General features: G+C 40.0%; 2 protein-coding genes across 5 annotated transcripts in view; one reads left to right on the plus strand and one right to left on the minus strand.

The window, feature by feature from the left end:
* Positions 1 to 7,363, plus strand: part of LAMB1 (laminin subunit beta 1) — a 44,273-nt gene extending 36,910 nt beyond the window's left edge. Inside the window, exons 27-33 of the mRNA XM_074903300.1 lie at positions 1,653 to 1,856; positions 2,240 to 2,384; positions 3,144 to 3,351; positions 3,567 to 3,708; positions 4,508 to 4,684; positions 5,940 to 6,099; positions 6,924 to 7,363. Coding sequence (XP_074759401.1) covers positions 1,653 to 1,856; positions 2,240 to 2,384; positions 3,144 to 3,351; positions 3,567 to 3,708; positions 4,508 to 4,684; positions 5,940 to 6,099; positions 6,924 to 7,060 — 1,173 coding nt within the window. The 3' untranslated portion in view covers positions 7,061 to 7,363. The remainder of the gene's footprint in view (positions 1 to 1,652; positions 1,857 to 2,239; positions 2,385 to 3,143; positions 3,352 to 3,566; positions 3,709 to 4,507; positions 4,685 to 5,939; positions 6,100 to 6,923) is intronic.
* Positions 7,364 to 9,319: 1,956 nt separating this feature from the next.
* DLD (dihydrolipoamide dehydrogenase) lies at positions 9,320 to 24,479 on the minus strand. 4 transcript variants are annotated; one of them, XM_074903301.1, is made up of 14 exons: positions 24,352 to 24,479; positions 23,259 to 23,334; positions 22,393 to 22,472; positions 19,566 to 19,634; positions 17,140 to 17,209; positions 16,671 to 16,771; positions 16,185 to 16,328; positions 15,921 to 16,022; positions 14,553 to 14,743; positions 13,033 to 13,203; positions 12,462 to 12,651; positions 11,929 to 12,066; positions 10,417 to 10,506; positions 9,320 to 10,310 (listed from the first exon to the last, which is right to left on the minus strand). In XM_074903301.1, exons 1-14 carry the CDS (start codon positions 24,388 to 24,390, stop codon positions 10,245 to 10,247), a joined length of 1,527 nt encoding a protein of 508 aa, XP_074759402.1. In that variant the 5' UTR covers positions 24,391 to 24,479; the 3' UTR covers positions 9,320 to 10,244. The 4 variants fall into 4 exon arrangements, with proteins under 4 accessions (XP_074759402.1, XP_074759403.1, XP_074759404.1 ...); XM_074903302.1 differs by having other exon boundaries at positions 23,256 to 23,334; XM_074903303.1 differs by lacking the exon at positions 19,566 to 19,634 and having other exon boundaries at positions 23,256 to 23,334.
* Between the last annotated feature and the right edge of the window lie 899 nt (positions 24,480 to 25,378).

A 25,378-nucleotide genomic window follows, 5' to 3' on the forward strand; every position in this document is an offset into this window, starting at 1 on the left:
TGCTTTCTCTAGGCTCCTCTCTTCCTTTTTGCAGCTCCACAGGGTACACGCTGTGCCTGTGCAGCACCCAGGCAGGCAGCGCTTCTGCTTGCACTGACGGGCTGCCCTCTTTGGCATCACCGCTCTCCCATCCTTGTGCTTCAGACAAAGCAGACCTTACAGGGAGCTAGAGTCAAAAGGGCATTTTCTCCGTTGAAGATGCCTGCTCATCTGTAAATATGATCAAGGGTGGCTTTTTCTTGGGAGAGGCTGGGTGTTCCCTTAGTTTTGCTTTGAAGTCGGCCAGCTGCATTCAGAGAACAATCCTGCGTGAAGGCAGGCTGCAGGGGACTGCTCATTAACTCCCCTGGGCAGGCCAGGCCTCTGTTAGAGGATGAGTTCTTCACATGCTGAATTGTCCCCGTCCTTTATAACTACCATCATCCCTCCCAACTCCCCCAGCCCTCCTTTCTTCTCCTGAGGGACGAAAGAGGCATCTTTTTGTTTAGTTTCCCTTCCCCTGCATTCCTGCCTAACTCTTTTTGAGGACCGAAAATCTTGGGTAGATATTTATCAAAGCCATAAACACTGAGTTGCTTGGAGGTGTAATCACAGGACACCGAAAAAACCCTTTTTGCTTTCTAGCTACTGCTGGTTTGCATGCCAAACAGGTAAGAGGGACTCATTTACACTTCACAGGAGACAGCTGCAGCTAACTTGGCACAGCCCCTAGGTTTTCCCAGAGAGATTTTTTGGCTGCAAAGTATGTAGGTTTGTGACTATCATTTGGCAAAGGGGTGGAGTGGAAAGGGAAAACCTCAAAAGAATGGGGAATTTTCCAGTTTTCCCTCTGGCTAAAACAATTCCTAAGTGATTTCATTGTCCAGACAATTGACCAAGCAGTGGATAATTCAGTACAAATATTGCTGATGGAAAGAGGTTTGCTTTTTTTTTAAAAAAAAAAAAAAAGCCTACCCTGAAATTTTCTATGGGAAAACATCCTTGACAACGATTCACAGATTGGAAAGTGTTCTGGAAAGATGAAATCAGAGCAAACATTTGGTGAAAGGGAATGGGACAGCTTTTCAAAAGAGATGAAAAAAAGTTTCCTGTTCAACTTGGAGCACTTCAGCTTCTTCGTATTTTATTTCTAGGGCATTAGAGCAAAAGAAAAGATACTACTCTGGACAAAACACTTTATTCCTTACAAAATAGCTTCTTGGGTTGGCCAGTTTTCCCTCCAACAGTAGTGAAGACTGATTGCAAACAAAAGGCATACAGACAGTAGTAGCTTCCAGCTTGAAATCGAAGCTTAATTACAGCTTTCCAGTGAAAGGTGATGTACAGGAACAGTAGATGATAAAGGTGCAGCAAGGCTCCCCTCATAACCTCCAGCTACTTCAGCATCAGGGAGCTGCTATTTGCAACTGAGTTGAAGGCAGGAAGGTGCAGGGGGCACAGAAGAAAGATTTAAGTTGTGTTGGTATGGCCCTGCAGCAGGAACCACCTCCTGCTTGCAGCTCTACTTCAGCTTCTTTCCCCAGGCTACTTGGGATGCCACTGCAAGGGGCAGAAACACCACAGTGTAGAGCAGTGTCCAGCCGCATCCCCCTCGCAGCTCAGCAATGGAAATAAAGCTGTGACTGCTTCTCTTGTCTAACATGTCTCTGCAGACGTGTGGCACACCCGCAGGAGCCTCTTGTGCCGAGTCCGAGTGTGGTGGGTTAAACTGTCGAACAGATGATGGAAGGAAGAAGTGCGGAGGACCGGGCTGCGAGGGGCTGGTGACCGTAGCTCACAACGCCTGGCAGAAAGCCATGGATTTTGACAGAGACATCCTTAGTGCATTAGCAGAAGTTGAGCAACTCTCCAGAATGGTAATATGCCACATCCATTGTTAAAAGTTTGAAAAAAAATTTCTTCGGTTGTAACACAAGTTTAGACAGTAATTGACAAAGTATGTGCCTGGCTTACTTCAAAATACTTCTCTTCAGTTGCGTAACCTCATCATGCTTGTAAAGATCCTCCAAAAGGGAGCTTGTAAAGTGAGGCTTCATGGATAACTAAACATTGGCCTGAGTTGTTTAAACTAGCATTGGTGGTATGGATCATGGCCAGCTTTTAAAAGTGTTCTGTGAGTTTTATGAGAAAAAGCATTTCTCATTACTATTACCTCTGACTCTAGCTGAATTTCTGTTTTAAAATGGGCCTTAAAGCATAAGCAGATACACCATCAATCCTTCTATTTTCCTCTCTTTAGGTTTCTGAGGCAAAACAGAGAGCTGATGAAGCAAAACAAAATGCACAAGCAGTTTTGCTTAAAACCAATGCTACGAAAGAACAAGTGGACAGAAGCAATGAAGATCTGAGAAATCTGATTAAACAGATTAGAGACTTCCTAATGCGTAAAAACCTTACATTTAAATTATATTTTAATTCTGGGTTTGTGAAAACTATCTTTAGCTCTGAATCATCCTCTAAAGGGTTATGCAATAGCTGTGTCTCCTCCAACCAGCACTTTCAGCCAGACTTAGTGTGTGATGAAATCTGGAAACAAGAGAAAACCAAGACAATAGGAAAGTGAGAGCAAAGTGTGACATGTTCTTGTGTTCGCTTCAGCTGAGGCTGTTGTACTGCTGTGGTTTGCCAAGTGTGTTCTTAAGTTTTGGCTAGAAAGACAAAGTACTATTAAAGGGGAGGAAAGTCAGAAACTGTGAGTTTATCTCTCTGAGAAAGCACGTAAAGGTTAAATGAGGGCCTTGTTCATTAGCACGCGGCAGCATGGCAAACCCATTCCTTCCCTGTTTGCACAAGGCTGAGTATACTGTTAGCACAAACACATTTACGTGCAGCTCTTGGCCACTGTTTCCTGTGGGCTTATGTCTTCCCCTCAGCCCCAGTGTGGTGTAGCTAATGACCAAGATCTTCAAATGGCTTCCAGGAACGTCATGCCAGCAGGGCCTACACATCTGCTGGGCCTCTCCTGAGAGGAAAGTTTCTCCTTAAGGAAGCAGTTTTAACACCTTGGTTTTCCATAAGTCTGGGGGAGGATATTTTCCCATTATTCTCCTTCTTAAAGGAGCAACTGGCCAAGAATTTGAATACAAAGACTTGACAGAGGGAAGCTTTTTCTCACATATTTGTCATTTGTGTCCATCCACTAGAAGACAGTGCTGACCTGGATAGCATTGAGGCGGTGGCTAATGAAGTGCTGAACATGGACATGCCAAGCACCCCCCAGCAGCTGCAAGCCCTGACAGAAGATATTCGTGAGCGTGTGGAAAGCCTTTCTGATGTTGAGGTCATTCTGCAGCAGAGTGCTGGAGACATTGCCAGAGCAGAAATGCTACTGGAGGAAGCTAAAAAAGCAAGGTATGCAACCCTGTTCTGTATGAGCTGCTCTCCATCACCAAGTGCTTGAATGAGACTTTGATTTCATTATATCAGAAAACAGAGTTTAACTTTCCCCGATGTAGATTCTCATTCCTTCACTAAGGGGCAAAAATGGCTCTTTGCAATAATGGCTAGTTATTTTTCCAGTTCCAAAGTAAAAGCATTTTTAGCATTAACATAGTTTTGCTCAACAGCAAAGGTGCAACAGATGTTAAAGTCACTGCAGACATGGTAAAAGCAGCACTAGAAGAGGCTGAAAAAGCTCAAAATGCAGCTGAAAAAGCCATCAAACAAGCTGATGAAGATATTAAAGGAACTCAAGACCTGCTGACCTCGGTGAGCTCTTTACAAGTGTTTCTTAAGATATTGTAACAGAACCAAATCTGATACTTAGGAAGTGATGAAAGCCTGTCTAGGGAAGGCTCTTAGCTACTGCAAATGAAAGACTGTACTTAAAGTAAATCTAAACCATTGCTGCCTTCACATCAACTTTTGATGCTAGGGGACCATTTGCTCTTAAAAAAAGCCCCCAAAACAAACCAAAAGCCTTTTCTCACCCCATGTGCTGCACCACTAAAGTTAAATGAGCAAGACTGTAGACCTCTAAGAGCTGTCCACTACACTGGCAGTGTACTGGTGTAGCCACACTATCAGCCTTGTCCACCACTGCAGCACCAGACTAAAATGAATAAATGCTGGATTAACATGGTAATTGCTGTAGTCTTGACAGACAATGTTCTTTTCAGAGTTCATCTCAAAGCCCTTACGAGACCATAGTGATATCTGTAGGCATGAAGCATGGCCAGCTTAGAAGACATGCAGCTTCACATGTCCATTATTATATGGAGTCAAATGTCTGAAGTTTTGCCTGTGGATTAGGCAACTCTTGCATGCGTAATGCAACTAAGTATTTTTAAACCATGTTCCTTAATGCTTTTGTAGCCCCCTACATACCCCATCTTCAGTGGGCTCTTTCACCCTGACTGCAACTGGACATTTTCAGCAAAACACAAACCCCAGTGTGTTAATCAGATCTATGCACATGAACTAATTAGTTGATCAGGGCTTATCCAGAAAGTTTAGCGTTATATTCAGCATCTTTCAAAAGTGTAACTCTCATCCTTCCTTCTGCTAGATTGAATCCGAAAATGCAGCATCTGAAGAAACACTGAACAATGCTACCTTACGTCTGTTCGAGCTAGAGAAGAGTGTTGAAGACCTTAAGCAAAAGGCTGCTACAAATTCAGAGACTGTGGACAACATAGAAGAAAAAATTGTCACTGCAAAACGAAATGCTGAAGAAGTTAAAAAGGTGAGAAACTTGGGAAAGATGCTGAGGGAAAGTCAACAAAACCCTTACCCGTTTGGCTAAAGGAACATTAATGACAAGTGAGCCATTTCATTTATTGGTCAAAAACTGGGGAAAAAAAAAAAAGCACTTAATGCACTTACCAAAGATAGCTGCTTTTTAATTACTTTGGTACCAGATACGGAGAGAATGAAGTACTGAAAGTTTTCAGGTTTTAAAATAGCTGCAGGAAACCTATCATGCTGTCACACAGTCAGTCTTTCATAGATTTATTTCTGTCCCTCAGCTTTATTATCTGCCACAGGACAACTGGTAAGTTTTTTTCCTCTTGTATAGAGTATTTCTGGGTTTATGGCAATGATAGGTTCAGGACAAAATCTGAAATTTGGCACATACAGAATCAAGTGACAAGAAAAACTGTTACCTCAAACCAAAGTAATTTCTAAATATCAGAGATGCAAAATTTGCTGTGACCATTGGCATTGCTCCCAGTGTCTGCTACACATCTTCGTAACAGCAGAAGAATGCTTGTTAACAAAACAATTGATAAATCTGCCAAAGGAAGTTTCATTGCTCCAATCTGTTGTCTATAGTTAGCCCACTGGTCTCCAGGGAGGCATTTTCTGCCTGGAAAGATGTATTATCCATCAAATCAATTATTTACAAACGCTAAGTAGTATTTCAGGTGGCTGTCAAGTAAACACAAGAGACTTCCAGTACTGATGCAACTTAATTTGCTTGTTGGTTGAATTCAGTTAGGTCGTAGGACTTACTAATCTTAACCTCACAGAGAAAAGCACAGCTGAGAAACCAACCTTGTGACTTCTCCAGCACCTTCATGTAGGCAAACTAGGCAGCTGTTCTCCTTCCTGAAAGGGCAACAGGGGTATTCCACCCCAAATGCAAGCATTCAAGTAGAAGCAGTGCCAGTCCCTTACCACATGTGGCTTTCCAGCTGTACTAGGGGCCACAGCTTCCGTTAGAATTGTGTAACTGAATCCCATAAACCCTTGTCATCAGTATTAAAGTTGTAAAACAGCCACAGATCTGCAAAAGGGCAACTGATGACTCTTCGCCCCAGCTCTTAAAGTCTTGAATATTAAGTAGGAAATACCCCAGCACTGTTTCTACTTTTGTTAACTGAGCTAACTGCAGTCTCTCCCTACTCACTGGTTCGTAAAGAGAGGGAGGAAATACAAACCCCCGCTGTATTGTCTTTTGAATGAGCTCCATCTTGTGCTTGAATCTGGAACAACAGGTCCTCAATACCGAGCTGAACGACAAGTATAAAACGGTGGAAGACCTCATTGCCAAGACGACAGAAGAGTCGGCTGATGCTAGGAGGAAAGCTGGCATGTTGCAAGATGAAGCTAAAGCCTTGTTGGCTCAAGCGAACAGCAAACTCCAGCTGCTCAAAGGTAAGGCTGTTCTGAGGAGGTAAGGCATCTTAGAATGTGAAGCCATTTCATGCTGTTAAACTGGCTATTCGTCAGCAGTAGGAAAAAAAAAAAGGAAGGTAATTCTTTGTTACTGAGGTTTTATCTGCTTTCCTTATTGTTATGGATACAACATAGTCTTTTGAAAAGAAGCTGAAACTTAAGTGAGACCCACACTTCTGGTATGGCACCACTGACTGCTCCAAGAACCACTGCAGGCAAGGAGCATGACTACTATGCAAGGACAAACCCATTCAAGCAAGATCCCCACCTTCAAACATACACCCCCCACCCACCCTGGAAAGCTATCAAAACAAAAGGATGTCAGTCTCAGTTCACAAATTAATTTAACATTACTACTGACAATTGAAGTTGACTGAAACCAGAGGGGGCAATCTGCCCATAGCTACCAGGCAGGGAGCTAAGTTTTCCTTCCATTTTTGCCAGGCCAGGAACTCATTCTTCCCCTGCTCCTGCACAGTTACAATAACCCACTGAAGAGTCAACCATAACAAGCCAAAACATTTCACTGTTCTGTAAAATCTACCATAGAGCAGAGAATGTTTTCATGAACCAAAAGTATACTTTTTGATTTCCACTTAGGGAAAATTACTTCCTTGTTGCTTTATGTCCCAATGTTAAACAAACAAAAAGGTGCCATTCCAGCCTTTTTTTTTTTTCTAATCGGATTCTCTTCCATAATAAAAATAAATTTTAATAGTAGTTTATCCATAACTATAATGGTTTCATTTCACTGTATTACAACACCCCTAATTAAGCTGCTTTTCCTCTTCCTTTGCTGACAGACTTGGAAAATACGTATGAAAACAATCAAAAAGTTCTGGAAGACAAAGCCAAGCAGTTGGTGGAACTGGAAGAGACAGTTCGCTCCCTCTTACAGACAATCAGCCAGAAAGTTGCTGTTTATAGCACTTGCTTATAAACAGGAGCAGGAAATGCTTGTGTTCAGGATGGGTTTTACAAGTATTAACACTAGTTCTTTTTGACATTACACTGAGACCTGATAAAGTAAACAGGTCTTATATTGACTTTCAAGTCACAGAACCAAAGACAAGTAACTCTTTGATGTTGAAAATAAACAGTACTTTTGTATCACTGTATGTAGCTAGTATGACTCATTAAGTTCCTTCCTATTTTCAGTAGCTGAAATGGTACATCAATTAATCCTTTAGCAAGTCTTGTTTTTAAACTGGTTAGAGATCTAATAAAATCTTGGCTCCAACTATGTAATTCTAAATAAGGGCTCCAATTACTATGAAATAGAGGATGGTCGCTCAGAACATTACAAGCGAATGAAGAAATACCATCCTTGTGTGGTTAGCTAGCATTTATGCCACAGTACCCAAAGGGATTATTTACCCTCTGCATGATACCTGTTTAGGCTTAACACTGGTTGCATATCACCCATTATGAAACACTTGATACGTGAAGTGGAAACAGAGATCAGCACTGAAGGGGTGAATGTGGTTTACATTTCAAGCAACAAATTTATGTGATAAACCAAGCTTGGAGGATCAAGCCTATCTGGAAGAAGAACTACAAGAAAGTTCAGAGGGCAATTAATGCGTATCAGTTAAGGAGCTGCACACAGACAACTCTCCAAGAACAGCTTGCACTTTAAAAAAAACCACTTATTTGTGTTTTGTTAAGTGTGAGAGTAACATCCGTTCACTGCACTTAAGCTCAAAATCATCTGTAGAACAATGCACCTTCAGACAATTGCACAGCACAAAATGATTTATAACATTCATTAGCTACACAAATTAGCATCTAGAACTGCAACGTGCATTTACACATCCTGACTGCTGACAATGAGGCATACATCTGCATATATACTTTGATCAACCCCTGACCTAACCTTGACTAACATCACTGAAAGTCAGTCAGAACAATGGCAGAATATATCACCACCTAAGCAAACACAAGAGCAGTATGTTTAAATAATCACCCCTAAGCTCCATAAGTTACAAATGCTACAGCAAAAAAATCCATTACAGGAATCAATTACCATACCAGCATCATACACTGTTTCACCACCAGTATACGTAAAAGCTGTTAAAACACAACTTGCAAACTTAGCAACATTCAGACTTAACTGCAATCAGATCATCCACAGGTGGCTCAGTAGCTCATCTTACTCTTACCTTTACAAACACTCTTTGTACACTGAACTAGAACAGGAATGACAACCAGAGAAGCAACAACAGAGTAACAATTTTAAGTCCTTGAATTTTATTTTCAAGTGTCTGGGAAACTATGGTGTCCAGTATGATTTTAGTGGTATTCTTCACTGAAGTTTCCCTGACTTTCCAAACTTCATTTAACATGAACAAATTAAGATAGAAGAATTTGTAACTGATGAGCCTCAATGCTGAACTGCAATATGAATGCTGCAAATACTGAGGGAGGCGGAGGGAGTAGATACAAAGCTGTTTCTGAAAGAGCAGGGCTTCTAGGAAGAACTTCCAAAGCACAAGATTAACACTTAATAGCATTTACCTGCAGCAGGTAGAAGTGATTAGGAAACGCCAAGATCTAAGGGAAGAATCAAGTTTTTCTTCCCTCACTATTGTCCCAACCTTTGCTCTGCTTTCAGCAGCTTCTGAACACCTGAAAGCAGATCCACATTAATTCACTTAACCCTGCATATCCATGAATTGGATCATCTCATATCCTCGTGATGAGATTAATGAGCTGTCATGGTTTAACCCCATCTACATTTAAAACAGGAGTAAAAAACAAACCAAAATGAAGAACACTATCAGTGGAGTTTGCTGATTAACTGATATCTTAATAAAATAGTAACATTGGCATACATTTCCATGACTCAGTATGGATAATGAATCAATACTTGAATAACCAGCTCTAAAGAAAGGTAGAAGGATATAACCATCTTGTCTATACACAAAACCAAATAGCTTTTGCACTATTTTCTGAACGTACATTGCTCATTCTGTTGGCATAATGAAAAAATGGTATGCACAGTACTGGGAGATGTTTTCTTCAAGGCAGAACCACTTAACAAAAACAAGAGGCGAGGCATCCTGCAACACAGAACTTCAAATGAGCTAGTGAAATTGGGCACATTCCATATATGTGTTAGGGATCTTCCAAAGTTGCCGTTAGACACTAGTAGGAGTCACAGGGCCTATCAGCAAACAAAACCCAAGGAGACCTTGCAGCCATGTTAAATATTTATTAAGCTCTCTGGCTACAGAAGAGACAGAGAGCACAAAATAGAAAACAGAAGGAGAAGAAAATATGTCTTAATTGTGTGGAGAGCTGATACTGCAGCCTTTATGTGTGGAAGGTGCAAAATAACCCTCATGTCATAGCACTTAACAGCAAGTACTGCTCCACCACCCAGTTTTAGCATTTCAACTTTAAGTGAGTTGGACAACAGAAGCTTTAAAACCAAAAAAAATTAAGAAGCAGTAAGATTAATTTTTCTTCAGTCTTTCGTTTCTCCATCAGCACTCGATTATTCCCAATGAGTTTTCAATATGAAAACATGACGTGAAGAATCATACACACACAGAGTAAATTTCTCTTTAAAAAGTCAATATAATTTTAATTGATCTATACCAGCCCCTCCTCTCCCAACATCCTAACACTACTAGGTCAAAACAAGTTTGGTACTTGTATATAAGAAGTAGGTTAAATAATGAAGTTAATCCTTTCAGAAAGAAACACATTTTTGTGCGGAAGTGACAGTGGCATTTTAAGTGCCAGCGTTCAACTGGTGTAGTCTATCACTACTTCAAATAAGAAAACACCAGGTATGCTGGACACCTACCCAGAGTTTTGACCAGCACACCTGATAATCCCATGCAGCAGCAAAATGTTTGGTTTTGAAAAAGAGAAGAGTTCTGTCAGGCTGTTTTTCTGCAACATTCATCATGTAAATAAACATGTAATTTTATGTATTTCATTTACAGAGACGGGATAATTCCACTTGTTCCAAACTCTACTTGTTTAAATATCTGATGTTTAAAATGATACGATTTTCTTAATTCAGTCCTAAAATCCTCACTCAGCCTTCCATAAGGGCCCAGAGTCCACTTTCAGAGATGTATTATGCATGTACAGAGATCTGCCCTTTCATTTTAGAAGTTGATAGCTTTGCCAAAAGATGCTGCTAGGTTTGCTTCCCTGAAGGCTTCTGACACTGTCTGTAGAGAGCAAAGACAAAAAGGTACAAGTCATTAATAGTTACATGTAATTACAGCATGCCTGTGCAACCCGGGTATTCCAACAGTCTGTTGAGAAAAAACTTACTGGATGGGCATGGCAAACTCTGGCTATGTCTTCACATGATGCTCCATATTCCATAGCAAGGGCAGCTTCATTAACCATTTCACCAGCACCCTGTAATTTAATGGTATTTGTAATTAGCACAAATCTTTATGCAGTTATCCAGGTTCTCCTGAATCAGTAACAGCTTGTAAATAAGCACCTTTTGCAAAAGAAGAAAAGTTGTATTATAACTAGCACGTCAGCTGTGTTCTAATTTAAGTCGTAAGTGCTTAATCTACTTGGTGACTGTGCTGAAGCTCACTGTAAATCTAAACATAATTCTTCATGAGAGTATTTTTTCTCTTATTACTGAGAGTTGTTTAAAATCTGGGCATTTTTCCACTGGTCAGATAATACCCACACTCTCAAAGCTACATTATCACTGCTGAAACCTCCCCAAAACTTCCATGCCCTCCTGGCAATTTAAATAGATAACTAGATAAACAAAGCATGTTACTACATCTGTACCCTCCTTTTCATTTGTTGTATTTATGTGTATTTACTCAGAAAACATTTCTTTGAGGAATCAAAAATAGTGAAATTTCCTGTTACATTTTTAGTGTTCAGATCCAGAGTCTTAAGATCTTCCCCCAGCCCTTTCTCAACGATCACACTGATAAACCCAAGTTGTGCTTCCTTTAAGGCATGTTGATTTTTAAATGACTGGCACTGTGAGAGAAAATAACTAGTGTAACATCTTATTTCTATCAGAAATTATGAGAATCGGATTCAGAAACAAAAAGCCTATCTACTAGTATTGACAATACATCCATTCATAGAAATAAAACTTCCTTTCCAGGAAAACAGAGAGCAGTGTTAGTGTCTCTCTTAAAGAAACTATACAAAAATACATGTAAGTGTTTCTGTATACAACTTTATCAAAAAAAACTATTTAAAGCTAAGAAACAAAACAGAGAGAGATTAGGGTCTAACTTTGGTATGTGCAGGACAGTGGAAAACTATACTTTTCCCAAATGGAATTTTCTGATTTCTCATCCTTACAAAGGATTTTAAATCAAAGTTCCATTAAGTTACTGACCCCAGATTTGGTGACTGCAGTGTAAGATTACCAGCTTTGCTCAAGTCTGAAGTTCGGGGGGGGAGAAAATACCAGTGAAAAAGCCAGTCTGTTCAGCTCCCTCAACTTCCAGAACTTGAGTCAACAATTTCTGCTCTTCTCTCCAGTGTTTGCCAGTATTTATTAAAAAAGACACACACACAAAAAAACCCCCACGAAACATTGGTCAGAGAAACCAATTAACCCTAGCCATTCTAGGAAAAAAAAAAAAAAATGCTGGGTCTAACACCAAAGTAACAGAAAAGTGGGAAGGAGGGCAAGGCTGCAGAAGAGAACAGTAAATAAAAATTACTATGGTAGCCTCAAATCTTCCTTCTTTTTACAAGCTTCATTTCTCCTAACATGACAACTACTGTGCAACACTAAATAAAACACCCTTACAAGGCCAAGACAGCAGCACAATTTACAATACTTACTGCGCCTAAAATATGAGCACCCAACATCCTGTCTGTTGATTTTTGACTAAGTATCTTCACCATGCCATCTGTGTCAGCGTTAGTCTTTGCTCTACTGTTCGCAGCAAAGGGAAATTTCCCAATTTTGTATTCTATACCCTACAAAACAGATGTGTTCATGAATTAGTGACCAACAGGAACAATGTAACCATACAGACAATTTGGTAAGTACAAGAACAGAAGCAATTCAACAATAGAAGACATATAAGACACACAAAGCAATGCATAAGAACCACATAAAGGGGTGTAAGGGGGTATTAAAAAAAAGATTAATTAGCAAGTGAACAATATTAACTTCACAGAATAAAATCATTGAAGAGAACTGTGATCCTTGGGAGAATGGCATGCAGGAGGGAATCATTCAACTGTACACTCCAAGCAATAAATTCGGATGCAGAAATTCCCCTGGAAAAAGTAGCTAGCTAAACTACTAGACCACGAAACTATGCCCAAGGTGGAAAAACAGTTTTGTCCAAGAAGAAAAAAACCAGTACCTCTTCTTTCAACTGTTCTTCGGATTTGCCAACCCAGGCCACTTCAGGGTGAGTGTATATCACAGAGGGTACGCAGTTATAGTCAATGTGAACTGCTCCCCCAGCCATCCCTTCTACACAAAGAATGCCTTCATCCTCAGCTTTGTGGGCCAGCATAGGTCCAGCAACTACATCACCAATAGCATAGATGCTATCAGACCAATGAAACAGAATAAGACACTGTTTAAAAACATCCTAGCACACCTCGGCTACCCTATATAAGTCAGTTTGAAACATATTACTGTAAACTCTAATCAAACAGAATAAAATACAAAGTATAAAAGGGCAGTTTCCACAGAATGACCACACTTCAAGTACTAGTACCAGAAATACAGTGACTTTTAAATTACAAAACTTCAAAGATTGACTAAAAATCTTTAGTTCCTGAAATAAACAGAAATCTTGAGTTTTCCTTTCAGAAAAGAAAGCTATATTCTGCAATTAAAAGAAAAAAGAGCTTTAGTAAGTTAAACTTTTAAAAATAAAGAGTTCTGCTAAAAAATAAAAGTAAAAAATACATTGTCTTACTTACTTTGGAATTTTGGTTTGGAATCTGTTATTGACTGGGATTCTCCCCCTCTTATCAAGTTCAATTCCAATATCCTCAAGACCTAGATTTTTTGTAAAAGGACGTCTACCGATGCAAACTAGGAGCACATCACAAGTTATTACTTCTGCCTTGCCACCAGCAGCAGCTTCAACACTATAGAAAAATAAGTAGCAGAAATGCTAAGCTGTAAACTCTGAGCATTGTATTTCTCTGACTAGTAACTAGTATGATCCGGATGGTGATGTACTAGCTGATCTGGCATACAAGCCACCTGCATTCAGCCTGCCCCACACATCTTCCTTGCAAGAGCTGAGGAGTAAAACGGAGGAAGGGACAGTAACTCTTACTACATTTGTTAACAACTCTTAGATACAGACATTCAACGTATATATTCACCAGCAAGTAGCATGACCTGATAGGATCAAATCTGTACAGCAAAATAATTGCTGCAAAGTACCTGACATCCAAACTATATATATTTTGGGTTAGGATATGGCCATGTATTCTGAGCAAGCTTTCTTCTGGCCCAAGAACTAAACACCTGTTAGCAACTGCCCTGCATCAGGTACATCCCTCAAGTGCATCTTTGTGCTTAACTGCACCCAAAACAAGTTCAGGAAGTGAAGGAAGTGTTTCAAAAGCATACTCCAGAACCAGAATGAAACTCTACATGTAGAAACAGACTACGTGAGAGATCCAACCAGCATCAGCGTGGTATGTAAGGCAGCCCAAATCCAGGACATTTACAATGGTGGAGGACAGACTATCCCGAGCTATGGCAATACAGCAAAAACAAATCACCATGTTAAGATTCCAGTGAAAAAACATTTAAGCTTATTTTTGTTAAGTAACATTAAACGTTTGAGTTTTAAGAAAATGCTAACAAGAAAAAGTAGTAGCGTATACATAGGGACTCTTACAAAGCAAATTTGTTTTATGTTTCTATATTAGCTGTTCATCTGTAAGTTTTCAAAGGGCTTGAGTGTGGCCACTAAAAGACACTCTGGGGTAGTTTAATTTATTTCTACTCAAAAGCAATAAAATCTCTTGCCACACGTATTTTGAGACAAGAGGAGGTATGAACAAAATTACCCTTCCAGTAAGTGGCCAAGAATTAATGGCTTGAAAATGACTGTATGAATGATGATGACATTTATGTTAATTATACCAGAAGCAAAGATCTTCCATGAAAAGAATGATTTAGAGATCTGTTTTCATTACTGATCTCACTATAATACCACTGGTTTCATACTAGCACACCTTCAACTCAAGTCAACGGAACCTCTCCTGTATAAGCAATCCGGGATTCAGGAAACCCAAAATTATGAGTTCTCTAAATTACAGTACAGGATAAAAATTAAATTTCACTAAGAATTAGGTTTCATTCTAAGTCCACATTTTCCTGTTTAAAAAATAATATCAGCCTGTATTTTTAAACAGGTTTGATGGATTGGGAGGAAGAATATATATGGCATTCCCTTAGTTTTATGTTAAACACTTACGCTACATCAATTTTCCCATCTGCTTTCTTGGTAGCCCCAGTAACTTTGGTGTTCAGTTTAAACTTAAGTCCCTGTTTCTGAAGAATACGTTGGAAGTTTTTAGAGATCTCCATGTCAATTCCCATTCCACCAACATGGCCCATGAATTCAACAGCTGTCACATCTGCACCGAGGCGCTGCCAAACTGAACCCTGCAGTCACAATATAGATAAAAACAGTTTTTGAAAAGCAAACTGTAGATTTTTCTCAGGCTGCAAACTTTTCAAAAGCAGGACAACACATAAAAGCAAAGTGATCAGTTTTTACAAATGTTACAGTGTAGAATAAAATAAGTCCAACTTTCCCCAACCTTTCCAAGAAAAATGGATTTATCACTGCTTGTTTGCATACCCAAAACTTCAATGACTGAATTCACAGAATTAAGCTTTTAAAGAAATAGCTAACAAAATAAGTATGTTACGTATGTTTTAGGTTATAGATATAGAAAAGTTTAAAATCAAAGAATCTCACTTTACCTCAGAAAACCCAAAGGAAATTGCTTGTGGTGTTCTAACACCATTACAAATTAAATCAAAACAATACCACATTAAGGGAATTTTATGCAATAAAAACGGAACCACTGCTGCTTCTGCACATATTTATAACCATAACCACTATCATTGGATTCATGCACAAAACCCATATACACCCTATTTACCTGCAGTTACCCACATCCATCCAACACAGTATTCACTGTGCTTACTCTTTCCCTGCTGCATGGTCACCAGGCTAAGCAACCACTAAGCAGATGTGCAAATTTTCAAGCAGCTGCAAGACCAGCAAATACATATTCTTTTTGAACCATGTAGGTAAGAGGCAAAAGGACTCAGACCAAGGTGAACTATAAAGTTTCTGCTCCTTTGGTGGTTAAGACAGAATGGGTACATTCTATCATGTAAAAATTTCTTGGGATTATCTGCTACACACTAGAACTTATCCTGTCTTAAAACGAGCTTCCCTTGCAAAAGGAAGTTCTCTCATCTATACTAGAGCAGGTACAAACCTCAGCGAAAGTTAACACCACCCCACCACCACACACCCACACCCCCCTCCCCCGAAAAACCTGTATGTGAGGCCCTGTAGATTCCTCTCATTTCTCTGCTTAGCTAACCAGCTGCAGGAGCAGTGATCCTACAAACACTTATCCCAGCTTTTCTGGTAGAAAAGGGAACTAGCGGGCTATGAAGTCTGGAACAGTTTCATTACAACTCACTCAACCAAACATCTGTTAAATCACAGCAACACAATCAAATACAACACAAAAAAAACCCCAACCAAAACCCCGTTCCTTTATAAATTAAAGGCCAAATGGTTTAAATATCCTCTCACCAGTTCCACACCAATAACTCCTGCACCAATGACAACCATCTTTTCAGGAACTTTTTTCAGTGACAGCGCACCAGTGGAGGACACAATATTATCTTCATCAATCTAATGACAAAAATTCACAAAGGGAGATTTACAATCTCTTTTATACATTATATATAAAACACACAGAAGGTGAAGTGCAATCAGATGCAAAAAAATATTACACATTAAATTATCTGGATACAACACACTGAAAAAAGTATCATTAAGATTTCAAATACATACAGTAATTCCAGGGAAGGGAGCAACTTCTGAGCCTGTGGCTATAAGCACATTCTTTGTATTGATGACTTGTGTGCTGCCATCTTCTTTGGTTGCAGTGACTTGGTTTTTGCCAGTTATTTTTCCAAACCCAGATACATGTACAACCTTTAGTAATCAGAACACAGTAAATTCATATTCAAATTACATATAGAAGTTATGCTACATTTAACCTGAATCTCATTAATGCTGTACAGAAGCTGCTAACACATACCTCTGCATCACCATCTGGTACAAATTGAAAAGTAACTGTATACTATTCTTTTAAGTAGATTAAGAATGAAGGAACTGTTCATTAAAAAATTCCCTAGAAGAGAATCATTCAAATTCTGCCTTTGCCGAGTCAGTCACCTGAATTAATTTATGTGGCAAGAATATGAAAATGTAAAATGCAAGAAATTCAGATCAGAAAAAATCATGGACATATCTCAGTATATAATCCAAACTAACCTTATTTTGTTTAAATAAGTGAGCAATTCCACCTGTTAAGGCCTTCACTGCACCACTCTTCTGTTCCATCATCTTCTCTAGATTCAAACGGATTCCTGTAACTAAGGTTAAAAAAACCCTTCTATCAAACACTGCGGTGCTTTTATTTAATGGAGCTATACACAATTAACAGCTCTGACAGAGTAAGATGTGTTGAATGGCCCTACTAAACACTAAAGGTTACATTCAACATCTGCTATGTTAAAAAACAGTATTACACTTTTCAACTATAACTTACCTACCCACAATTCAGGGTTCAAGGAACAGACATATCCCTAACCCTCCAACTGACAGATAAAAGGTAATATTTGTAAGTCTAAAAAGTTTTCTGACCAGAAAACAACAGTTATTAGGTTTGATTTATTAATTTTTCTTGCTGATGTAAGCCATTTATGTTAACAGGCACTGACTAGCTGCTCTTCATACTCACTTTCAATTCCTCTATTAGCAAAATCTTTTCCATGGGCCAAGTGATACAGATGCGAGTTGTTCAGCAAGGCCTAAAATACACATGCAAAAACGTGAATTGTGACATACATTCATGGTTGAATTAAGTATTTATTATCAGAAAAAAAAAAATTTATGTTACTTGCAAAACATTCACTATTAAGAAAGTCTGAGGTACATATTTGAAAAGGTGTATTTCAAACACAGAAATTGTACACAGTAGCTCTCACTGAGTTTTATAAAGTTACATATTTAACAAAAATAGAAAATAGTTAAATCCATATGTATGTTCTCGCTCACTTCACCAGAGAAACTGGAAATTATTCCATAGGCGTTAAAAAGAAAAGCAACACAGCAACAGATGTGAAGTAGAGGAAAGAAGGACAATTCTGACTGACACACAGGAGATTTTCCTTATTACCCCAGACAAGAGGTTAGTTGTCAACAAAAAGAATACAGAAAAACTGGATGAGGAATATCTGTACTGAAATCCCTGTTAAAATTTTAGCCTGTGTAGACATATGTGAGTTAAATTTTGTAGTTGAGTTGTTGTGCTGAAGTGATTACAACTGCATAGCTAGTTGAGGTGAAGCTAGATGTCTTAGAGCTAGCTCAAATCACTGGACATTCATAATTCAAAGATAAAACTAGAGTAGTTTTTATAAGGTTGTCTATAAATCAGCAGCTTGAAACACAGATCCTCTGTAACTGTGTTTTGATTAGAAATTAGCAATACAGTTAGGGAGGGATCTTGGTAAAAAAAATTACATCTTTCACCATAGCCATCCCAAACATGAATTATCAGTATCTTTCCAAGAAGGACAACAGTGCAAGTCCGCATAGACTGAAGTCTAAAGCAGGCACCATAAAAGAGTCAAAACACATTTTGAGATACCTGCCTTACATACACATGCTTGAGCAAAACTAATAGTCAGAATAAAATAATTCATTTGCCCATTACACATAACTGTCACAACCCTGAATCTGTAACATTCAACATTAATTAAAGACACAGCCACCACTTAAGACTTCAGTAATTAGAAGGAAAAAAATTCCATGCCCAATGTATTATTTTGGGTGGCTTTTTGGAAAGGAGTATTTGAATAATTTGTTATTGCCTCAGTGTATACAGCCTACATATCCATTTCTTAAGAACTTTCTTGCCATTCAAAAAAATTCTGGATAGTGTGCAAGTTTAGCCCACGGATTTAGATTTTCATAAGAACTTCAAAGGTAAAAAGAAGGGGGACCTGAGAAGTTAGTTAAATAGATCCTAGCAGAGTTGCAAACTTGCAGTGTTGATCAACACCTCATTTCTGAGTTTTGCCTCAGTATATTAAGGTATTCTGAACTTCATTAGAACTATTATTAAATTGTTCAGGAAAATTAATGTATCATTTAAAAACTTTGTATTTATACTGTATTTTCTCCTACCATGCTAATGGCACCTCTGAGCAAACAGATTAGAAACAGCAATACAGTTAGGAGGAGTTTGGCAAGAATATTATGTCTCTTACCACAACCATTACAAACCTGGCATTACCAGTGTCTTCCTTCGCCTGCTGGGTGCTAATGAGGCAGACTCTTTTCATCTAGCAATAACACTGTTCTTACAATACCTTAGTTCTGAAATTACTTAACACTGGATTGACCACATCAAATTATTAGGTTCTTCTAAACTTCTTATTTCACCTTTCTTTCAGAGTGCATTACCTTGGACTCTCCCTACAAGCACTACCAGCCCCACGCTCCAGACTATCTTTGGGGGCTGGTGAGAATACTAAATTAGCTCACATGACTATTTCAAGAGCTCATCAACTATGCTCCTTCTACAGTCAATGAAGAGAGACAGCTCTCTTCAGAGCATGGTGCATTCAACCAATTCCAGAGTTCATGATTTTTCAGCGGTGCCCCTCTCTCTCTAATTTAGATTTACTTTCTCTGCCTCTAGAGACACAGTTCAGTATTACTTTAGCGTAAACTACAGGTTTATTTTGAACAAACAGATATGAGGCAATCAAGAACTTCACATGGTACAAGAGCTACAACTATCTGAAATAGTTAAAGTATATTACAAGAGATACAACCACCTGCAACAATCATTACTGGTTACAACATAGACTCAACAGCTCCATACATCTGTATGTAACCTCTGGTTTTTATTCTCTTCCTCCATCTCATCTAGGAGAGCCCACAAAACAGTTTGCAAACAAACATTTCTATTGAGCAAATCATTTTGTAACCCTTTGTGTTACTTACATTTACTTGGATTCTCAGCTCATTTGGATTACAATTTCAATTTTTAAAGAAGTACATCAATCTTGAGGAACTCCTTCCTAACCTTTTTCCAACTGATACATAAAATATCTGTTGTTTTTAATGAAGTTATGACAAACTATGCACACTTACCTTGGACGGAATACATCCAACATTCAAACAGGTTCCACCTAATGTTTCATTTTTTTCTACACAGACAGTCTGAGGAAAAAGAGGGGGAAAAAGAATTTTTAAGCTATACTATGCTACCACTTCCTTACAGGATATCTCAAAAATTAGAACTGATGACAAAGGCCAGGCATTCACTCCTAGATTTATTTTGTGGCTCAGATTTTCCCTCACTCATTTTTTTTTCCTAATTTAAAAACCAAAATGTCTCTTTGCAACAAAATTCTCTACCAGAAGAGAGCCATGTCCTCCACTGCACCATTTATACTTTCATACAAGTTTAAGTGCTGTTGTTCTACCTCAAAAGTCCACAAAGTTGCCTCAATTAAATACAACACTCAGTTCTATGCAAGATGGTTCTCTTACAACTAAAAATAAAAAACCTGCAAAAAATGAAAATCATGCAAAAGATTGCTAAAAACAAGTAATCACAAGCACACAACAGATAAATGACCCAGCAGAGGTTAAAATTGCATGAAATCTTTTCTTTAAAGAAAACAAACCAGAACAAAACCTCTAAACAACACTTCCCTCTCTAAACACACAAACCTGCAAGACCTGTTGCTATAAAGTTGTGCCAATAAAGAAAGAAAAAAAAGTCAAGTACAGCAAAACCAAGCAAAATAAGGTCAATAGCGATGGAAAATATTTCACCTCCTTCTCATCAACTTGTCAACACCAAAGTGTGCAATGGAAAAAACCAACCAACAAAACTTCAACTAAAAAACAGATCGCTTGGGGGAGAAGAGAGTATTGTAAACCTTTCTTCTAGAAGCAGAAGAATTGGCATCTTCTTATCTACAAGGTGTACATATGCTCAAAATAGCAGTTCCTTGGTTTATACTCTTTAAAAGCTCCAATCTGTTGAGAAGTGACTACACAAGTGGAAGACTTTCATCATTTCCTTAAAGTGCTGCTTTTGTGCTCAAGTAGAGGTGATGGTAACAGAACTCACCATATCAAACCACAGAAATACACTGAGAAATGCTGATCCCGTCTACCCCTCCTCCTGCTTTCAGCATATGAATGCATGAGAAATGATCTAAGGGCTTTAAAATCTGCACTGTGGATCAAATGGCACCAGGCTGGTAAGGAGATTCTGTCTCATCCACTCTACATCAACTTCACCAACCAGGCCAAGCAAAGCTGTTGAATAGCCAACGCTCAGAGAACACTGTTGGCGATAATGTGGGATGCTGTGATACCGACACAAGGACCTAACGCTTGTCCTAGCAGATGTAGCACTAAAATTGAAGGTTAAACTTCAGTAATTCAGTAGACCACACTCAAGTTCTTCCATGGATGGTGTAACTATAGAATCTATCTTTTTGCCACTCTCACAAAAACAAATCCTCTTCCTCAAGGACAACATAAACATTCTTCGTGTTTATTCAGTGTTACAGGTGACACATGCAAGCATGTCTGTTTGCCGCCAACTAGCTGTGAAGCTATAACAAAAGGAAGTATAACAAAATTATTTTTTTTGCTATGATGAAAAACAGAATCCAGGACACTTTTTAACCTCCTTGTATACAGTACCGTAATCACAGATATGAAGGATCTGAGGACAGCACTGCTCCAAGAAAAGCAGGCGTACAACCACAAAAAACAGCTTTAGAATAAACATGAACTTATGTAGCAGAAGGCGTCAACCTCAATTAAAACCTGTAGCACTGAGCAGCTTTTTTCTGGGAGTAATGACCAATGAGGGACAACACTCAGAATTACCAAAAAGTTTAGGTTGAAGGGACCTCCTCTGGAGGCCATCTAGTCAAACCTCCTGTCCAAACACAGTCAGCATGGAAGATGTATCAGTTGGCTCAGGGCCTTGTACAGCCAAGTTCTGAAAATGTCCAAGGATGAAGACTACACGCTATCTGGGCCCCTCCATTCATCAGCAGGAGTTCCAGTCTTTACCAGGTGGTCTTGTTTTTGTCATGAAATCCAGCTATCATGATTCAGAAGCATTGGGACATATCAGCCAGCAGGAACATGCTCAAGACTGCTAGGACCACCTTCTCAGATTTCAAAATAATTACAAGAATAACGCACAGTGCCAAGAGAGTAAGTTGGTCTCATATTAAGGAGTGAAGGTAAAAAAACACCTTGTTGAAGTCATGCGCTATATTTTCATGTTTGTAAAATCTGAAATGCATTATGCACATACAACTCTCACAATACTCAATTACATCACACATAATTAGTACACATCAGATAAAAGTTGCCTCTTTTAAAAGGTATTCGAAGACAACAGACAGAACAGAGATGAACATAAATAAATGTAAATGAGATACTACAGTATTTCTACAGACATATTTCTGCCTCTAAAGTTCTCACATGGCAATGGAATTCCTCTACTCATATTCAAAAGCACATCAGTTTGGGGGTTTTTTTTCCTCCTTGGTCTGTCTGTTCTTCATTACAGTTTTCCAATGGCCTTTTTGTCACTGTCTTTGTTTTCCTTTCCCTTTTCTTTGCTGGGAGAAAAACTCTTTCCTAGCACTCTTTTCCCACCTTCTCTTCCACAAAAGTAAAGCCCACCTCAGTTATCTCTTCCAATCAAAAGCAAGCTGTCCTGAGCAGCTCTGTCAGTAGCAGGGCTACAGACAGTAATGGCTTCACAGCTCCATTTCAACTTCTGTATAATCCGGGTAAGAAAGGCAAAGAAAGATTACTGACGTCAACAGTATCTGGTGGCCCAAGATGCAACAGAAGAATTTCAGTATCACACAAACACCTCTGAAGGTCATCTGAATTAATATTCTGCTATCTGAGCGAGGTCTCATCTTACCTTAAAACCAAGCTGAGCTGCTTTGATAGCGGCAACATACCCTCCAGGACCAGAGCCAATAACTGTGACATCTGCATCAACTGGAACAGAGAACATTTGAGATATTTTTGTTTCAGCAATTAAAATTTTTCTGCAGAAATACCAGTTTATTATTGCTGAAATAACTTATGTTTGAAATATATTTTTTTAAAACGTAAAATAGCTATTAAAAATGATGCAACTTAATAAACTAGGTTTATATAAGTAATTACATCTCACATCTGAAAGTAACTTTCTGGGCAAAAGGAAAGGTTGCATGGAAGTACTCAGTGCAATAAAAACAGCCAGTCTTTAATTTTACAGGCAAAATAATGTAAAAGGAAATGAAGAAACTGAATTCTGCCTGACCCATTCCTCTTGCTATATAAACCCTTTAAGAACTTAACCCAAGATATCTGCATAGTTTATTAGAACATTTTTCCAACATAGCTTCTAATGATGTTTCATGCAAAAGGTAAACGCCTACCAAACGTCATAAAATCAGTAGTTTATAGAGCGGAAACTGATATCTGTTCAACTTCTACTGATTATGAATGCAGCAGAAGCTATGAACTTTGTACCTAATCCATATCTCATAACCACAGTCTCCTTCAGAATATTAATTATTATCACTGTTCTTATGTTATATAAAGTTCAACTTCTATTGATTGCTTTAGCTTGATAACAATAAGGCAAATAAGCCACTACTTTCCATATAAATCTCCATACTGACATGGATTCCACTGTCACCTGGAAGACCGACTTCTGAGTTAGAAGCGCTGCTTTGTTTTTTGCAGTTTTTCGGGGGGATGTTTTTTTGTCCAAAGAAATTCTTCACAATTAACTACCTTGATCAGCGAAAGTCCTTTGTGACACTGCACAAATTCCCTGGAGACCATGATGAATCCTCTCAAAATGGCTTCTCTAGAAAGGGAAAAAAAAAATTAAAGTCTTAGAAGTTGAGGTCTACCCTTGAAGAAAAATAAGCATTCAGCCCCACACAGGCAAACACACAGTTACAGGCACCAGTTAACCAAAACAGGAACAACATGACTGAAGCAGAGGTGGAGGGCACCGAGTGGAGCAAGAGGTAGAAGTCACTCTGCCATTTACCGGCTGTACAACTTTAGCCGATCGTTACACCTGTTTTCATGCCAGCCTTGCCTAAGGCTGCCTCTAACTACACAAACTTTCAACTCTTCATCCGGGACTCTCAAACCACTTAATGATATAAATTAGGCAACCACAGGAGTTTATGAAGTCTTGTTGTTCCATAACCATCCCCTTTGGCCATTCCTGTGACCAGGCAACATCTCAGAGGTGGTTTTGGAGGGCAAGATTTTTTAAATTGCAATGGGATTGCTAGAAGCATCTCACGGGCCGATCACCCTGTCACTGGAATAGAGGACGCCCCCGAAAGGATTCTGAAGCCCCAGTGCCGCCCAAAGGCGGGAAGCGACCCTCTGACAGCGGGCGGTTTCCCACCACCACAGAGGTACCCGCCCTCACTCCCGACCCCGCCCGGCCGCTCCCTCCGGGGCCGGGGCAGCCCTCCGCCGCTCCCGGGACGACCCGCACCAACAAATGACAGGGCAGCAGGGACGAGGCCCCGAGCCCGCTCCTCCCGGGGCGGCGTAACGACCGCCGGGGGCCAGGCGACACCGCGGCACCTCAGCCGAGCCGAGGCCGCGCTGGGCGAGGAGCGACTGCCCTTCCCTGCGACGGAGGCGAAAGCAGAGACGGGAGGGAAGCGCAGCCAAGCCGCCGCGCCCGCCCCAGGGCGCCTGCTCCGGCTCCGCCCGCCCTCACGCCCGCTCCCGGCGAGGGGTGGGGGAGGCGGGAGGAAAGCCCAGGCCCGAGCTCCCAAGCGCGGCGCGGCTCGGCGCGGCGCCGTTCCCCCCGCCCGCCCCGCGGCGGTGCCGTCCCCTGCCGGCGCCGTACCCGAGCGAGCGCGCAGGAAACGCGTCCCCAGCGCTGCATGGCCGCCGCTCCGGCCCGCGCCCTCGGCCGCCGCTCCAAGGACTCCGCGGACTCGCGCAGGCGCAGAGGGCCGCGGCGGCGGGAGGGAGGGAGGGGGGCGGCGGGAGGAGCGGGCAGCGCCCCCTGGCGGCGGCCGCACCAACGGGGCGGGGCCCCAGGGGCGGGGCGGGGCCCCAGGGGCGGGGCGGGGCCCCAGGGGCGGGGCGGGGCCATGCAGATGAGCCTCCTAAAGGGGCGCTCCCGCAGCTCGGAGCCGTACCGGGCACTAAAATAAACATTCACGGCAAGCGAAGGGGCTCGCAGACACACACCTAGTGAAGCAAAATAAAATTTGGGAACAGACGTAGAACTTAAAAATACTTAATTTTTCAGAATGAAATCTCTTTCTTCTGAGTGACAGTAAAGTGTACATAAATTCAATGTTTAAATATGCAAAAATATAAAATCCAAGATATTTATTTTTAGAAAGAATTTCAAGTGGCTTGGAATAATTGCTTTCAATTTAGTTAATCAGGAAAAAAATCAAACTGTAATATTGAGACATTTTAATAAATGACACCAGTTTAATGCTGTTTCTATTCTTCCAGACTATTCGTTCTCTAAAAAAAAGGGAGCATGCGCCACCTCTCAGTCCTCTGTTATTTGCACTTCAGCACATCAGTATTTGAAAACCCAAATCCTTTACTGTCTGTGAGGGAACAGCAACAGGCCAAGACAATTTTCCTTCTATGCTGAATTCCATCTGGTTTAGAACATGTGCAATATTCTGTTCAATTTATACTAAAAACATCTAAATGTGGCTTTAGGTAAGTAACAGGCAACATAGTTCGTAATACTGATTGCCCATCTTGCCCAAAAGAGAAAATACTTTCTGTGAAAAAAAGAGCTCAAGTTTTCTAGACTTACTTTCTAATTTCTTGCATAAAATCAAGATTTCCACCAGGTGGCAGTGTGCTGTTATTTCTCATAGAGAAAAGCATATCATGGA

Source organism: Athene noctua, chromosome 3 (genome assembly GCF_965140245.1).
Source record: "Athene noctua chromosome 3, bAthNoc1.hap1.1, whole genome shotgun sequence".
NCBI lineage: Eukaryota > Metazoa > Chordata > Aves > Strigiformes > Strigidae > Athene > Athene noctua.